Raw genomic sequence first — 18,433 nt, 5'->3', positions numbered from 1 at the left:
TTAAGGATAATGATATTTATACATATTTTTTACAACATTTAAAGTGTCATTTTATGATTGGTTATAGTGATATTTATAATTATTATTATTAATTATGAAGTAATTTTATACCAATCAACACATAAATAATATTTAAATATTATAAAAAAATAATATCTAAGTATCGTTATCCTTAAGTGAAAAATCAAATACAGTACTTCACAAACATATGATAAATCATATATATATATATATAGCATCCACACAAAAATTTCTAAATTATTTACTTTATTCGTCATTTATAAAAGAAATCTATCAAACAATATATAAATTACGTATGTGGTACAGACTAAACGAATTGAAGCATCTAAGTGCTTCTTTATTTACTTAATTTTTATTGTGGATATAAAAATTTATAGGGAAACAAAAATAAAGGGATTGGGCCACGTATAACCGCATTCACTCTCTGACCAATTAGAAGTCAACTTTGGTCAGGTTTGCACTGCAAAATCTCCTCAATTTCAATGTTTAATATATTTTTGCCGATAAAGTTGCAGCAAGCGGTTATTTATTAGTTGCAGTGGCCTTGCGTTACTTTCTGATTCCTGCGAAGGTTACAAGGTTAAAATAAAAGAAATAATTAGTCTATTTTCTCAGCATGAAATTAAGTTGAGGCTTTCAAATACTCAAGCAAATAACAAAGTAATTTTTTTCTAGTTTACGCATTTTTCACCTATATTTTTTCCTAAATATTAAATATAAGATAAAAAAGAAACATGGTTTTAGCATTATATATTTATATGCAATGTTCACGAGCTTAAGTTTTCCATTCATAAAAGCAAAAGTAGGTAAAGAATTGAAATTTAAAAAAGTTACGTAAGGATAGAGTCGATAATCAAACTTAGATATCATGATTATTTTGATACAGAGTCTACCTAATATTCAACTACTGCTTATATGGACCTAATTAATTAATTAATTAAGCAAATATTCTCTTAGTGGAGTCTCTTTTAATAATTATTCTATAGCTTAATCATGACCTAGAAGCTTACAGAGAAGGTCTCATGTTTATTATGATGCAAGGTTTTACTTTTGTGTCCCATTGTTTCGTGACATAATTGAACTTCATTATGAATTAACTTACATCATCAACAGCGGTTCGAAGCAATCTAACCTGTTCCTTTGAAACGGATCGTATCTGATAAATTGAATAAGGATCAAACACAGTAAGATAATGTTATCACAATATTTGAAAAGAGAAGTTCAAGAACTGCCACTATTCGTTAAACAATAATTGAAGAATGAAATCGATGAATAGATAGTTAGAACATGTACCTCTTTAACGATCGTCCAAGAAACATTCTCAGTGCAAGGAGGAATTGTCAGCGAACCCATATACCTGTAATACTGCTTGTAAAAAATTTTGATTTGCCTAGGGTCAACTACACCGACCACTCTTTCTGCTTCCGTGCTCTCAGAAATGTTCTTTATATGACTCGTTAACTACAAAAGGCAATGTCTAACTTCAATATTTATATATAGTAGTCTTTACAGACTTAGTTATTCACGCAAAAATAGAACACAAACACAGAAATTTAATTTACCGATGACAGAAAAGAATCTGGTCTTCCAATCTTGTACAGTATTCCTATCACAGTTGTTTGTCCAGATGGAGTTTCGTGCACCAAGTGTAACTCTAGATCAAACCTGCAGTGCAATTCCATTTTTGACTATCACGTACAGGCATAAATAAAGGTAAATATTCCACGAAAATAAAACAACAAAGGCACAAAGCAACCTATTATTACAGTTTCTTTGCATATAGAAAAAAGAAATCATGTATTTTTTACGTAAATTCAAAGAAGTATGTATTACCTTTTGCCATCTATGGTGTGTTCAGAGGGAGAATGCCAGTGGCATTGATTGAGTACGTACTTAGTTTCATTAATTTGAAGATAACCTGCGCCAGAAACCCATTCTAGCTGCATTTACAAACCAGATCAAAGTTTATTTTTTGTTAGGTAGATAACTAGGAAGACATTATAAAGTATATATACTATAGTGATTTCTATATATATATATATATTTATATATATATATATATATATATATATATATAAAAGGTGTTGAGTTTGGTAATTTATTTTTATATTTACTCACCATGATATCGTGGCCCCTATTCCTAATAGTGGCATTGGAGGGTTGGTAGTTCATCTGCAGCCTCCCTAACTGGGATACTATTTCAACCCTTTCATTCAATAGATCAATCGGTGACTGCATGGATCCATTGTTGCACACACTCCATTCAGGGTGTATGTCTCCCCAATGAGACGGTCCGTTCTCGCTCTCTTCCTCGTAACTAAACTCTCTCTCATCTTCTGCACTTTTCAATAAAACAGAGTTAATATTCAAGCCATGCAAACTGCATAAATAACATATTAACATGTATATAATGATTTAAAATTTCTGATAAGCATGCATGTAAAACAAAAACGAAAGCCGACAAGCTAATCGATGCTAACCAACTTCTCGAGACATCACTGGTAAAGACAGGAACAAAAGTAAGCAGCAAATCGAAACCGTGGTAGCAAGCTTGTCCATTTTGGTTGTCGTATTTGGTGTTAAGTTATGAGAAGTAGAGGGTTACGATTTACTTGATATCGGTGGATGATGGAGTAAGTAGCTAGTTCTCACAGGAGTATTTTTATAAGCGCTGAGGGGTAGGTTTGCCAAATATATGAAACAGAGAATATGAGGTAGGGCAAGGTTTTGAAAATGGAAAAGGTATGAATTAGTAATTTGACCACAATGACAAGTCACAAAACCTTTTTGATTCGTCGGCGAAAGTCGGAAGACTAAGTTTTCCCGTTTCACGCAGCCACCATAAACAGAATAATATTTAAACATTCTGAAGCGAATAATCATGTTTTTTTTATTTAATGCATCATTTACATGTTTGTTTTCTTGTTGATTCTCTATTATGCTTTCTTCCGTGTCTGATTTTTCAAGTACTGTGTCATGCATTACGTTTCTCACTTCATGCTAAGATGGGTTTATCAATTTCTATTGCTGATCGAATTTCTTTTATATCTTGATTACATCCTGAACTCCGTAAGTCCTGATGGAATGCAAAAATAACAATTCTAATGTTGTGGAGACAAGTTATCACCATGTACAAATTGTTGAATACATGATATATGATCTATTGATAAGAAGTCAGAGATGGGTTTCAGGAAATATTTCCTTGAGTAATTAATAGAGAATTAATTTAGTTTATATTAAAATTCTATAGAAAATTTATTTGGCTTATATTCAAATTAGTTTATATGATTAGTCAAAGCTTAATTCTTTCCTAAATTATTTTATATCATAATCTCAATTGCTTGAAAGTTCTTATCAAATATAATAATCATTTTTATAGATTAAATGTTTAAATGTGATTAATTATGATTAATTAACTCTTAATATTAAACTCAACTAATCCTTTTAAATTTCAAAGAGTTTTTCAAAGTCAATCGTATATCAATTGAACATCTAAAATTACAAATGAACTAGAACATTATTACTAAGAAAATACCCTAAAGCAGAACATTTAACATTGTAAAAAGTTTCCTCCTTTACATTTGCATTTGCTTAAGGAGTTTTTGCACTCTAAAAGAAATGTTTTGACTGATTTCATTAGCTGAGATTACCCATCTTGGGAATTTCTTAAGTTCTACCTTAATGATTATTTTATTTAATATAATTTTTTTAACCTAGCTGATCTGCTTAATAACCATTTATTAAATATTTTGCTTAAATTAAACGTGCAATTAACTTAGGCTAACATTTTGTCTAACATAACTTTATACCTTTTTGATAAAAACAAAATAAATTAAACTTAAGGAAATCAATTTATTTGAAGTATACACATCTTTGAATATAAAACTAAACATAATTGATGGTTTGAAAACAATCCGATAATACTTAAAATAATAAACTTAACAAATAATAATTTCGTGGAAATATATTTTAACTCACAACTTTAACCATAATTTTTTTTTATAAAATATATTTATAAGATAAAGTTTATATTTAATTAATATTTTGTCTGGTAAATGTGTGATTTCTAACAATTATAAAATAAAATATTTATCACATAAATAAGCAATTAATGTTGCATAACTCTTACTATATAAATTAGTTAATGAAAACAGTCATCAAATTTATTAAACACTTAAATTAATATCTGTAACATTTATTTCCGACGATTACATCAAAAGGAAAGGAAGTTTTCGGTAGTAAAACAAAAGAGACGAGGAAGAAAGGTCATAATCAAGCGGAAGCTAAGGAATTTTTAATTTTTTCCATCTTGTCAGACAAAAAATGCTTTTGTAAAAGTCCTTTTAATATTCAGTGTATAAAAGAATATTCACTCTAAAAAATATAAAAATGTGAGTGATAAATTATGAAAGTATAATCGTCTTATATTACCCTCATAAAATCAAAGTTGGAGTTCATTTAATGCAAAACTTTACATGTTTAAAACAATTAATGAGGAGGATATATAGAGAGTATATCAAATCAACATTTTCAATGTAAAGGAAAACTTAAAATAGTTTTGATTAAGATTACGTGAAAAATCAAATATACATCATAACTTAAAAAAAAATGTATTTTTTATTCTTCCACTTTTGCTTTAATTTTAATTAATATTAGTTTGATTTTTATTAGTAGTAAAAATAACTTAATTTTAATCAGCATTGAGTTCTGCCAAATGATTAAATATGATTTTAATGTAATATCGTCAACTTTGTCTACCGTCTAAAAGGTATAAAAAAGAAACACATAAGCATACAAATGCTCCACGTAAATCCCCTGATCAACTGTTTTGAGTTGAAAAGGTTGATACGAACCACGAGTTCAAATTTTTATGCAGTAAAAAATTGACTTTTTTATGGAAATTACAAATCTTTCAAAAAGGAACATATTTGTACTTGAAGTTTAAAAGGATTCATTAGTGCCTTACGATTAGGTTTTGAAATTAAGTTCCGTAATTAATAAATTATTGAAACCTTTAACCATACTAATTGACAAAATGAAGGAGGAATTCTTGCATAGACATATAGTCAACACAAGTTTTTGATTAATTGATATTTAAATCAATAAATAAACGCAAACCATTTCATTAAAATATATACTAATTGGTTACTTGTGTATACACACAATTAAGCCTGTACCATGGTTTTTTCAAATACTAATGAGCTTTAAATATTTTTCTAGTAGCATAAAGTTGGAGAAAATTTGTCTTCTTAAACATGTTTAAACATTTAATAATTTCAACTTATTTATATGAAAATTTACTTTGATTTTGTATTTTTTATCATTAAAATTCGTTTCTTTGTATATTTCCCTTATGTAGCGTGCACTCTACGACTTTTTTTTTTCATATATATATATATATATATATGGAGTTTGTTAACTTGCATATGTCTGTTTTTCAGTTGCTAAATTTTTGCAATGTGTACCGGATTTCAGTAGACAAAAATACCCTTATTAAAATACCCTTAATCTTAAAACTTATAATTCATGATATATAAGGATATTTTTGTCCACTGAAATCCAATATACATTGCTAAAATGTATCAACTGAAAAACAGACGTATGCAAGTTAACAAACCCTATATATATATATATATATATATATATATATATATATATATATATATATATATATATATATATATATATATAACGTTTTAGTCGAGTGATTAAAACAACTTTTTTAATTGTAAAGGATTAGCGTAAGACTCTTCTCTCTCAATTATTATTTTTTTTAATTTTCTAGTCATTTTTATCCATTTTTTATTAGTATCATTAGGAATAATTTCTTTATAGGAAGTTTACTTTTGCTTTAATTTTTTTTTAACTTTAAATTTCTGATTCCAATCATCATATCCTTCACTTCAATAATCTTATAATACTATGTTTCAACAATACAATAATCTTATTATACCATGTTCCAAATAAGTATCCAAATTCAATTTAGAGTAAGTATAATTTTACTCTAATACTATTTCCCTAGTTCATTTAACTTATTTTATGATTTCTTAATTTTTTATTAGTTTTGACATTTATGAAAAGTTATTTTTTCATACTTTATCTCTTACTAAAGTTTTAAATTGTTTAGTATTCTTATCCTGTTCAATATACATGCTAAAGAGTATGATCCAACAAGACTAATTAAGTCTTTTCATTTTAGAACAGTTCAAACTTATGTTTATTAAGATAATATTCACGTATCATAATTAATCTCGACAGTTTGATATTATGGTTAATTTTTATGATGATATATCATTATGTTGTTATTAACTATTTTGTTATATACTTCACTTGAAGTAAGTATTATTTGAATGATAACATAGGTCTATGGCTTGTGGATCCTATAACTGATTTGAACGTCATAGAATCTTTTGTAAGTGAATAAAAATAAATTATATTCCGACCAACAAGAGCTTTTAAGCCACTGCTAGGATTTTATTACCTGCCTGTAAATCCACATTCAAGATCACCGTAAGATCATATGATGCCCACCATGGGATCGATTACAGGTTCACAAATGAACCATTACTCCCTTAAGCCTTCTAGTTGAGATTTAAGGAAAATGATTGGTCATTCCTAGTGGAGATCTTAAGAACTCGATAGTTCCGTTATCGATCCAAAAGTGGGTGCCAATGTTTCGATCCGAAGTTCGCCTAGTGACATCATTAGGATCAATCATTCCTTATGAGGTATTGTTTGCTTTGAGGTGTGGAACCCTGTCACAGTTTTGTTCTTAAAAGGTCTTAGTATTCCAATCTTAAATCAATCAAGTAACATCATTAATGTAAATTATATATTCAAAGTGTTGTTCACTTTAAAGCACTGTGTCACGGTTTTTTTTATATATACTTCAAAGAATTAAAAGAAAAATTAATATTTAAACTAACTTAAATTTTCACTCTTAAACCATGTGAGAAAATGGAATGTTGTAGGAACATTTAGTAATATTTTATAGTAATTAGAAACTATAATAAGAAAAGTTATTTAGTTGCAATTATTTTATTAATTTGTTCATAACCACTATGTTTTTAAATTCTGAGTTTGAATTCAAATTAAATTGATAAAAGTTTGTAATTATTAAAATAATCATTAGTTATTGTTAACAAATTATAAGAACCTAGAAAATAGAACATTAGAGTAAATTGGTGTATGAAAATAATAAGACGAGCAATTTTTTTTTAAATAATCTTATAATATAAATAAAATATTTTAAAGCTCGGTTTATTATCTAAATACATATAATTTCTCTAAAACACTGTTTTCTACTCTTTTTTGCCTTCTCTCTAACTTTTGTCACGATTGGAGTCTCTGATTGACGATCAGGAAGCGCCTAGACGATCCTGGCATCAAGGACAACAATTTAGACTGATCAATTTCTCATTTTGAGTCGGTAAGTCGTTTCTCCCTTTTTGTTGTATGTTCTTAAACCTGGATCATGCAATTTCTTCTGGTTGCATGTGTCTTGTGTTATTTCTCTTCAATTCTCATCTCAATTTAGGTTCTAAGAGCTATTCTCTATCACCAATTGGTGAGTTGTAGGTTTCTGTTGAGTTTCCTTACGATGCAAGACACTGTTGAAGTAACTCTGTGAGCTGGACAATTTATCTCTAAGGTAAGGGGAGCTAGATTTATTTCTTTAAATTAGTAGTATGATGTGTGAAAGTGATAAATCCCGTGTTATTATGCTGCTTGAGTCAAATTTTTGGTTTTGAGTAGAATAAATTTTATGTACTGGAATGTTTAACTGTGAAATTGTGAAATGGTGCTTATGAACTGATTTAGATGATGTATATTGTTGTAATTGAATATGTTGGAAGTGGGTAATATGTTAAAATAGTTATTAGATAGAAAGTTAGGTGAATTTGAAGTGTTTTGAGTCATTTTGGAGGAAGTGAGGTAGTGAATATGATAACTATGAGTTAAGACCTAAATTGGCCTATTGGGACAGTTTGGGTAAGTCAAATGTGACTTGTTTGAGTCATTCAAATGGTTAAAAACATGTTATAGAATGTGATTTGGGTCCCTAAGTTGAGGAATTTGATGTTTTAGAGTAGAAATTGAGTTGGAAACACTATAGATTGATGGTAGGGAGGTTTAGAATCACTTAGACAAGTCTAATTAGGTATATAATACAATTTAGGAGTGTTAGAAGTTGGAAAAAATTGTTAGAATTGGTAAGTGATATATGAGTTGCATAATTCTGCAGATTATGTAGACTCGCTGAGCGAATGGTTTCACACAATGAGTCCTTATAGCGTGGTGCTTTCTGCCACGGCATTCGCACAATGAGTTGGTGCGATGTGCGAATGACTTAAGAGGGTTGCTCTATGTCTTGTCATTCACACAGCGAGTTGGTGCCCTATGCGAATGGTTTGGGAGTGTTATTCTCTGTCTGATGATTCACATAGTGAATTTGGGCGTTGTGCACCTAGTGGTGGCCTGGGATCACTCCCAGTTTAATTTGAACAACGAACTGGTGCGCACAATGAGTGTTTGGGAAGTTTGGTCTTTGTATTGGCTTTCACATAGTGACTTGGGGGTGCTATGCGAGGGGTTGAGGTCTGGTACCTCTACGAGTTAATTTGCACAGTGAGACAGGTAGCTGTGTGAGAAACTCCTAGTTTTGCTCTGCGAATGGTGTGTGCTGAGCAAAAGGTCTGAGTCTAGTTTACTCTTTATTTCTTTGTCTTGAGTTGTACTAAGTTTAGTGTTACATGGATTGTGAATTATGTTTGAGAGTGTATGTTATTATATGATTGAGGATCTTCATGGGTGTTAATTTCAAGTAAAAAGTATGTGATTACAAAGTGATGGATGTATGTTTAAAAGTAGAATCTCTTGGTGAGATTCCAGGTTGTTTAGAATGAATGCAGGTGCTCAGTCTTGGGGGTTATCCTGAAACTCCAATGGTCTTTCATTCTTAAGTAGAGTGGATTGAACCATGTCGTGAGGAGTAGCAGGAGGTCTTAGTCTTGGGGGCTTCCAGTATGCCTCAAGGCCCGGACCAGACTAACCTCGTGAGTGTGGTAAGGTGAAACTCATTGGCAATGAATTTGTAAAGCAGTAGAGGCTACCATGAGTGTATGACCTGCCATAGCTCGTCAATCATTCTAAGTTTGGACAAGCCATGTCTAGAATATAACATGTTAGGATTTGTGAATTAGTTTACTTGTCTTGATTTAACATGTGTATGCTATGTGTTGTTAAATTGTATGGTTCTTGTATATCTAGCTCACCCTTCTGCTTGTTTTTGTGTTTTGTATGTGTGATGTTTTTATTTTGCAATTATCATCTGTTGGATGTGAGCAGAGGGGGATGAGGTGCTCCTGGAACATGCTTTGGAGGGTGGAGATACTGTGGATTAGTTAGTATTAGTATAGTTTTATGTATAGTTTTGTTTACACCATTGTATATAAAATTTTAAATTTTATAGCCATTTTGGATGACTGTAAGGTTAATACTTTACTTATCTGCAAGTTTATAACTGTTTTATCATATTATAATGATGACTACTATTTTATATAATTTATACTATATATTTTGGGATGTTAGAGAAATTGTGTTTTACTAATTCAAATTATATTTATAAACTTTCTAGCACTTATTTCAATAAAAATTGATTTTGAGTTGATTTTGAATTTTTTTTGACAAATTTGTTATATATATATATATATATATATATATATATATATATATATATATATATATATATATATATATTGTTTGAGTGTTAAGGTAGGTCAAGCCACGGTGTCTTATTAAGTGTGGAGCATTATAACTAATGTGACTAGTTTGGATGTTTCATGATTTTGTTGGCTCAAGCTATAAGCCAACCATCTAAGCAATATTGAGAGAATAATTACCATCTTATCATATGTGAAACTTGGAAGAAAAAAATTGAGGGAAGCCAAATTATATTTTTACATATAAATTATAATTTTTATTTAAAAAAAGTATTTTCTCTCATCATTTTCTCAATTCAAAACAAACACACATGAAAAGAAAAATTAATTTGCTTTTTATTATAATTTTTCTATTATAAATTTACCACCCCTCACCTATTTAGAAAAGAATAAACTTATCAACACTCCAAATTAAATCTCAAAATCAATACTAAATATTTCAAGAAAATTAATAACATTTAAATGTTCATTTATCTTAAAGTAAATTCTTAATAATATGATTATTTTCTTACATATTTTCAAACCCTATAACTCTATATATCAACAATTAGAGATCTGTCTAGAATATAGAAAAGTTACATATAACAAGAAAACTTATTATTTTAAAAAAATGGTAGAAAATGAGCTTACTTATAAAGAAAATGGGCCTAGCCATTTTAGAAGGCCCAACCAGCCTTTTAACCCAAATACCGGTTATTCAAACACCCACCAAGTCTTCAGCTGGAAGCATCTCGTGTGTCAGATGGTAGGTGGGAAGCAGAGCAGAGCAGAGATAAGGTTGGAGCCTTTCTCGGGAGACAAAGATGATGATCGAAGCTCCTCCTGGATAGGCAGAGAAGATGATCGAAGCTCCTCCTTGGATGGATCGGCAGCAAACCAACAACGTCTTCTCACAAGGTCAAAGAACCACGTGAAGGCTTTAGAAAGAAGATCAAAAAGAGGTTGAAGAGAGGATGAGATCGGAGAAGAAGAAGAAAAGTGGAGGAGCAGAGGTAAACGCAGAAAAGCTTTAAACTGTTTTATTTATTTTGTGTGCTGTGTATTTTCATGTACTTACATCAAGGAGAGAGCTCTATTTATAGAGTTCTCTGGGGATGGGTAAAACATAAAAAGGGAAAAAGAATAACAAGAAAACCCTAACAGAATATGTGTGATTACTGTAAATAAACAGAATCCACTAAGTAACTAACTCCAATAGCCTCCCCTCAAGCTGGATGGTGGATGGTCAACAAACCAAGCTTGGGAACGATGAGCCGAAAACGAACACGATGAGGGAACTTGGTAAAAATGTCTGCTAGTTGTTCATCGGAGCGAATGGGGAGTAAACGTAGTAGATTTGCTTGTACTTTTTCACGAACAATATGACAATCAAACTCTATATGCTTGGTTATTTCGTGAAAACTTTGGTTGTGTGCTATGTGTCTGGCAGATTTGTTGTCACAATAAAGAGCTGGAGTTCCAGCTCCCTGTACCTGTAGGTCTTTTAAAAGATAATTGATCCACTGTATTTCACATGTGGTAGCTGCTAGAGCACGGTATTTTGCCTCAGTGGAGGATCTGGAAACAGTACTCTACTTTTTGGATTTCCATGAGATGAGGGATGACCCTAGGAAAATACAAAACCCTGTAGTAGACCTCCTAGTGTTGGGGCAGGTTGCCCAGTCTGAATCACTGAATGCTTTTAGGTGTATGGGAGAATCTGCCGAGAAGAATAACCCTTCTGAGGGGTTGGACTTTATGTACCTAAGGATATGTTGGGCAGCACGATAGTGGTAGTCAGTTGGTGATTGAATGAATTGACTTAACAGATTAATAGAAAAACATAAGTCAGGTCTAGTGTTAGTGAGGTAAAGCAACTTCCCTATTAGCCTTCTGTAGGAGCTTGGGTCTTTTAAGTAATTTTCCTTCTTGTACAATGAACTGGTGTCACTTAAAAAGGGAGTTGAACAAGGCTTGCAACCTAACATTCCTGTTTCCTCCAGAACATCCANGGCATACTTCCTTTGAGATAGGTGAATTCCTCTTTTAGATCTTGCTACCTCCAAACCAAGGAAATACTTAAGTTCCCCTAAGTTTTTAATTCGAAACCTTTGGTGCAAGAGACCTTTTATTTTATTAATTTCTCCCATAGAGTTCCCTGTCAGTATGATGTCATCCACATAAACAAGCAAGGATGTGAAACTTGTGGTTGTTCTTTTAATGAAAAGAGAGTGATCAGATTTTGATTGTATATAATTGGCAGAAATGAGAAATGTGGACAATTTATCAAACCATTTCCTACTAGCTTGCTTTAGACCATATAGAGACTTAGTAAGTCTACAAACTTGACCTTTATCACAGCCTGCAAGACTGGGTGGTGGTTCCATGTACACTTCTTCCTTTAAATCACCATGTAGAAAAGCATTGTCTACATCTAATTGGTGTAGAAACCAATTTTGGGAGGCTGCAAGGGCAATTAGCAATCTGACAGTAGTGAGCTTGGCAACTGGGGAGAAAGTGTCTAAATAATCTATTCCTTCTTGTTGAGTGTACCCCTTTGCTACAAGGCGAGCCTTATACCTTTCTATGGTACCATCAGCCTTATATTTAATCTTATATACCCATCTGCAACCTATTGCAGTCTTTCCTGGGGGAAGTTTGGTCAGAAACCATGTGTTGTTGTCCTGCAGGGCCTTGATTTCTCTCTTCATGGCTTCTGCCCACTCACTTATGTCTTTGGCTTCATTATAAGTGTGTGGTTCAGCGTTTGCAGTGAGAGCCATAGTGTATTTTAGATGTTTCTCTGTCAGAGAGTCACAGGACAATGACTTAGAAATAGGATAAGGTGTTTTGAGACTGCTTTTCTCAGTTAGGGATTGATTAACCTGGTGGATGTAGTCGTTTAGATACCCTGGAGCCTTTCTTAATCTGTTTGATTTTCTGCATCTGTGTTCTCCTTCATTTTCTTCACTTTGTCCTTCAGTATCAGTCCCAGATTCTTTGTAATCGTGGTCTGCTTCACTTTCATCAATGTCCCTGTCATTGTCACTTTGACCAGCAGTGTTCAGTTGTTCTTCCCTTCCAACTAACCTTCCATCTCCTCTAGTATCAAAACTGTTTAGAGAATTATTAAGGAATGTAGTCCTACTTGCTTCTTGGTCATCAATTCCTGTGCCATTTTGCTGATCTTTCAAAGGAAAAACATCTTCATAGAAAACAACGTTTCTGCTTATGAACAACTCTCTAGTGTGGATGTCAAGGACAATATATCCCTTGACCCCACTTTTGAAACCGAGGAAAACACCCTTTCTAGCTCTCGGGTCAAGCTTACTTCTTCCGTTCTCAAGAGTGGAAGCAAAACAAAGGCTTCCAAAAGTCTTGAGGTTCAAATAGGTGGGAGGAACACCGTAGATGAGATCATGAGGAGTTCTGTTTTTCAGGATGAGTGTAGGTAATCTGTTTATGAGGTAGACAACATGGCTGACAGCATATGACCAATAGGCATTGGGTAAATTAGATTGAAACATGAGACTCCTTGTCACATTAAGGATGTGTTGATGCTTACGTTCCACAACAGAATTCTGTTCAGGAGTTTCAACACAACTGGTTTGATGATTGATGCCATAGGAATCATACAAGTTAATACAGTTAAATTCAGGCCCATTATCAGACCTTACAACTTTAATCACCTTTCCAAACTGATTTTTAGCTTTTATAATGAAGTTCTACAGTAAGTTTCTAGTTTGACCCTTATTATGCATCAAAAATACCCAAGTGTGTCTACTATAGTCATCAACAATTGTAAGAAAGTACCTATGACCATGAATAGAGGAAACAGATAAGGGACCCCATATATCACAGTGAATTAGATCAAAACACTCTGCAGATAAGGAAATACTGGTAGGGAAGGACAACTTATGTTGTTTAGCATAATGGCAAATATCACAAACAACATTAGCATTCATTTGTACATAAGGAAAATGTTCACATATTTGTTTCACAACTTTGTGTCCAGGGTGGCCTAACCTATAGNGCCACAAATTTACATCAACATGCTTGAAAGAGAAAACAGTTTTAAAAGCAAAATCCTGATCAGGACTTGAGTGAGCTTGTAGGTAGTAGAGTCCTTTGTGAGGGCTAGCATACCCAATCATCTTCAATGTAAAATTCTTCTTTATCTGACATCCCTTAGAAGAAAAAGTTAGANTACAATCCAAATCTTTTATAAGGCTTTGAACAGAAATTAAATTGAAGGAAAAATTAGGAATATATAAGACATTAAAAAGGACAAAATCCTTAGAGAATTGCACTGTCCCTGCATGTTCAGCAGTGATGATAGTATTGTTAGGCAGTCTAACTATAACAGGTTTGATCTTATAGAAGGTTATAAAATTTTCTTTATCATATGTAACATGATCAGTAGCTCCAGTGTCAACAACCCAAGAAAATGTACCTGATTTGTCTTCCTTTTCACTTCTGTTCATCTGGTTAATCTTGTGCATAGAGTCATCAACTTTCTCAATCATTTTGAGAAGCTTTTCCATTTGGTCTGGTGTGAGAGAGTTAAAGGCTGTACTCGTGCTCCCCTTTTGAACTGTCTCTGGTCCAGGTGCACTTTGGCAAATATTTGTTGAATTCCAGCCTCCCTTCTTCTCTTGATTGTTGTCTGCCTTTTTGTACCAAGGTNGATAGCCATGCTTGGAGTAGCACTCATCCACAGTGTGGTTCATCTTGTTGCAGTAGGAACATTGCTTGCCATGATTAGGATTTCTCCCTCTGCCTCTTCCTTGTCCATTTTGTCCAAAACCACGACCTTGGTTCTTCTAGGACTGGTCCCCTTTCCAGCTGTTGTTGTTTCTGTCTGTAATATTCGCTAGGATTTTTGTTGTCTCAGTAGACTGACTTGGACTGAATCTTTCTTGTCTCTCTTGCTGTATAATGAGGGAAAATACACGATTTATGTTTGGCAGGGTCTCCATCAGTAGAATCTGGGTTCAGACAGTATTGTAATTATCATTTAGCCCTTTTAAGAAGCATATAACATGCTCAATTTCTCTGTATTTTAGAGAAATCTTTGAGAGCTCACAGCTGCAAGGAATTTTGCAAGTACAATTGGGTATGGGCCTAAGTGATTCCAACTCTTCCCAAAGGATTTTTAAGTCAGTAAAGAATTGATTGACACTTCTTTCCCCTTGTCTAATAGAATGGATATCTTGGAGAAGATCTGAAATCTTGAAATAGTCTCCTTTAGAAAATCTTTCCCTTAGTTCATCCCATAATTCTTTAGCTTTTTCAACATATATCACACTTTCAGCAATTTGTGGGGAAAGTATCTTTATAATCCATGAGAGCACCATCATATTACATCTTTCCCATGTATCAAATACGGCTTCAGTTCTTTTGGGTTTCTTGATTGACCCATCAATGAATTTAATCTTGTTCTTGGAGAGGAGAGCTCTCCTCATGCTTCTACTCCAAGAGGAATAACTTGTCTCACTCAAGACCTGAGAAATGAATGTCAATCCTGGATTTTCTCAAGGATGTAGATAGAAGGGGCTGGTAGGATCATTGGCTGGATTATTAGACTGGTCTTTCTGATCCATCGTGGTTGACATCAAGAAACGGTTCAAGAAAGCAAAAGAATCAAGAAAGAAGTATCAAGAACTAAAGGAACTGGGCAGCGGAAGTATTATCATGCTCATGATACCATAAAGAAAATGGGCTTAGCCATTTTAGAAGGCCCAACCAACCTTTTAACCCAAATACCGTGTCTTGTTATTCAGACACCCACCAAGTCTTCAGCTGGAAGCATCTCGTGTGTCAGATGGTAGGTGGGAAGCAAAGCAGAGCAGAGATAAGGTTGGAGCCTTTCTTGGGAGACAAAGATGATGATCGAAGCTCCTCCTGGATAGGCAGAGAAGATGATCGAAGCTCCTCCTTGGATGGATCGNCAGCAAACCAACAACGTCTTCTCACAAGGTCAAAGAACCACGTGAAGGCTTTAGAAAGAAGATCAAAAAGAGGTTGAAGAGAGGATGAGATCGGAGAAGAAGAAGAAAAGTGGAGGAGCAGAGGTAAACGCAGAAAAGCTTTAAACTGTTTTATTTATTTTGTGTGTTGTGTATTTTCATGTACTTACATCAAGGAGAGAACTCTATTTATAGAGTTCTCTGGGGATAGGTAAAACATAAAAAGGGAAAAAGAATAACAAGAAAATCCTAGGAAAATCCTAACAGAATATGTGTGATTACTGTAAATAAACAAAATCCACTAAGTAATTAACTCCAATAACTTAAGAAAAGTCACTCCAAAAATATTTTACAATTTAATTTTAAAAATGATGAGAGATTGAGGATGAAAAAATTCAAATAAAAAATAGGGGAGAAAGAAACCAAAACTAAATATATAAGAAAAAAGAAATAAAGAAAAGAGAGAAAACTGGTTTTCAAATATTAAGAAAACTTTTTAAAACTAACTTATTATAAATAATATAAAAAGATAAATATAATTTTAAAATATATATAAAAAATAGAATGACAGTTTAATTCTTATGCGGCATAATGAAGAACCGCCTGTCATAATAAAAACGCCCTACCTCCTATCCGACAATTCTTCGCGTAAATGACAATTGATTGCTCGAGCAATGAATTTCTACAGATTTTGGTATCAGCTCAATCCGTGGTATTAAATAAAATAAAACAATCTTTATAAATGTGATGAAAGTGCATCCTCAAAGCTAAATTTTGATATTTTTTAATTTTAATCCTAAATTTTAAAATATGGTTTATGGTACGTTTTGAATGATTATTCGTATAATGAGTATGCCACTTGTTGGAAAATGTTTGATTTGAGAATGACACTCTCTTTGATGTGAAGTTTTTATTCATGAAGTTTTGAATTTATATAAAAGAGTTATCTTACTATGACTTGGTAGTTTTTACTCTAACATCTATTTTTATGGTTCTCCTTGAAATTTGCGTAAAGTGTTTTATTACGATAGATGTATACAAATTCAAAAGTAAATTTGATTAGTTTATTTTTAAAGAATCTAAATATGATTTTTGAATTAAATTGACTATATAAACCAATTACATTCTTTATAGATTGTAGCCAACAGAAGTTGGTTGTTTAATATTATAATAAAGTAGTGTTAGTTTCAACAAAACAAGTTTGAGTTTTTGCATATTTTTAAGAAAAAAACTATTTTGATACGGTTTACATTTCTTTTACATTACCCTTTTCACTTATCCATCAAGAAAACCTGTATCAAATGCATAAGCTAAAAAATGGAATTAAAACCTTAGACAATTAACAAATTCTATTGATAATCCTAAATTAATAAGTTCTACATTACATTTATGTTTTATTTTATTATTTAGTGATAATAAACTTATCATAATAAATCTTTACATTCATATTTAAATTAGTTATAATATATTTCTAAAAGAAAAGCATTACATGTTTTCTTTTCTTTTTTGAATTCACTTTAAATTAGAGAAAAAGAAAACTTGAATTGATAGTGATAAGAAGTAGTAAGTTAGAACGAAACCCACATTTTACTAATTTCATAATATGGTAGTAAGAAATTCAAATAGCAAAACCGCAAACAAATATATAAAATATATTTAAACAAATAAACTCAAATTTTCTCAACAACATCGTCATGGCTCATTAGTTAAAACGGGTACATTAGCACTGACTTAAATGACTTTTAAAATGATTTAATGTTTAAAAGAGAATATTAGTTAAAAAAGAATATTTAATGTTTTTTTAAATGATTCACTTTAAATCAGAAAGAAAATACTCGAACTCATAGTGATATAAGAAGCAGTTAAATTAAAATGAAACCCGCACTTTATTAATCATTAGAACATGATACACAACTGAAGAAATTCAAAAAACGAATTCCAAATATATATATTTAGCAAATTTAAGCAAATAAACTCAAATTTCAAAGTTTATTTTCTCAACATCGTCATGGCACATTAGTTGGAACGGGTACATTAGTACTGACTTAATTGTGCTCTTTGTTATGTTGTTTTGTCGTCCAAATCCATCTCCATGTTGATATACGAAATGACCACTCCGAACAACGTTAATGACAAACTGAACAAAAGATTTCGGGAATATAGAATCCATAATTAGGTATTTATTCAAGTTTTTCCATTCTTTCTCCATCAAAGTTTTGAAGTATTGACGGGCATTCTCTTCTGGAAGACCTGTTTCGTGCATATAGCTTACAATTGAGTTCGAGGTTTCACCCCTCTCTATCTCGTCCTGTCCACAACAACATGTTAGACATGAAATTTGATCCATATGAGTTATGTAATAAGGTTATGCTAAACAAAGTTAAAATTACCGTTGATGTTCCCAAATCATTGCTAAGCCTAAAAATGGTATATACAGAGCGCAACAAGTCGTGGTCATTATTAGTCAGAGAATGAATCACTTGTTCTGTGATGTCTTGGCTTATCAAGAAGTAAACATGAGTAATAATAAACCCTGCTGAGATCGAGATCCTTGCATTTTCTATGAACTTATCGAATGGTGGAATAATTTTGTTGTGAAACCACTTTGCTTCTTGGAGGTATGCTTTGCACAAATCAGATATCTATGGAATAATCAAACAAACATTTTAGTTTTAGTTATACTGAATATACATAGGAAAGAAATAAGAGTTGTGTTGTGTTACATACAGATTTTGTGAGGTA

The 18,433-nt window shown here is 32.0% G+C and overlaps 2 protein-coding genes across 2 annotated transcripts in view; both read right to left on the bottom strand.

Annotated features, from left to right (window-relative positions):
* Positions 1 to 330: 330 nt before the first annotated feature.
* Positions 331 to 2,628, bottom strand: LOC106759098 (alpha carbonic anhydrase 7). The gene is made up of 7 exons (XM_014642108.1): positions 2,502 to 2,628; positions 2,140 to 2,357; positions 1,855 to 1,961; positions 1,584 to 1,686; positions 1,315 to 1,482; positions 1,124 to 1,177; positions 331 to 584 (listed from the first exon to the last, which is right to left on the bottom strand). Exons 1-7 carry the CDS (start codon positions 2,578 to 2,580, stop codon positions 501 to 503), a joined length of 813 nt encoding a protein of 270 aa, XP_014497594.1. The 5' UTR covers positions 2,581 to 2,628; the 3' UTR covers positions 331 to 500.
* Positions 2,629 to 17,575: 14,947 nt separating this feature from the next.
* LOC106758286 (isoprene synthase, chloroplastic-like) overlaps positions 17,576 to 18,433 on the bottom strand; it is a 3,038-nt gene continuing 2,180 nt past the window's right edge. The window contains exons 4-5 of the mRNA XM_014641223.2: positions 18,082 to 18,333; positions 17,576 to 17,999 (exon numbers count right to left, since the gene is read on the bottom strand). Coding sequence (XP_014496709.1) covers positions 17,667 to 17,999; positions 18,082 to 18,333 — 585 coding nt within the window. The 3' untranslated portion in view covers positions 17,576 to 17,666. The remainder of the gene's footprint in view (positions 18,000 to 18,081; positions 18,334 to 18,433) is intronic.

The sequence above is a fragment of the Vigna radiata genome, chromosome 4 (genome assembly GCF_000741045.1).
Source record: "Vigna radiata var. radiata cultivar VC1973A chromosome 4, Vradiata_ver6, whole genome shotgun sequence".
Taxonomy (NCBI): domain Eukaryota; kingdom Viridiplantae; phylum Streptophyta; class Magnoliopsida; order Fabales; family Fabaceae; genus Vigna; species Vigna radiata.
Note: the sequence above shows the minus strand (reverse complement) of the source record. Positions and strands in the feature narration are given on the sequence as shown.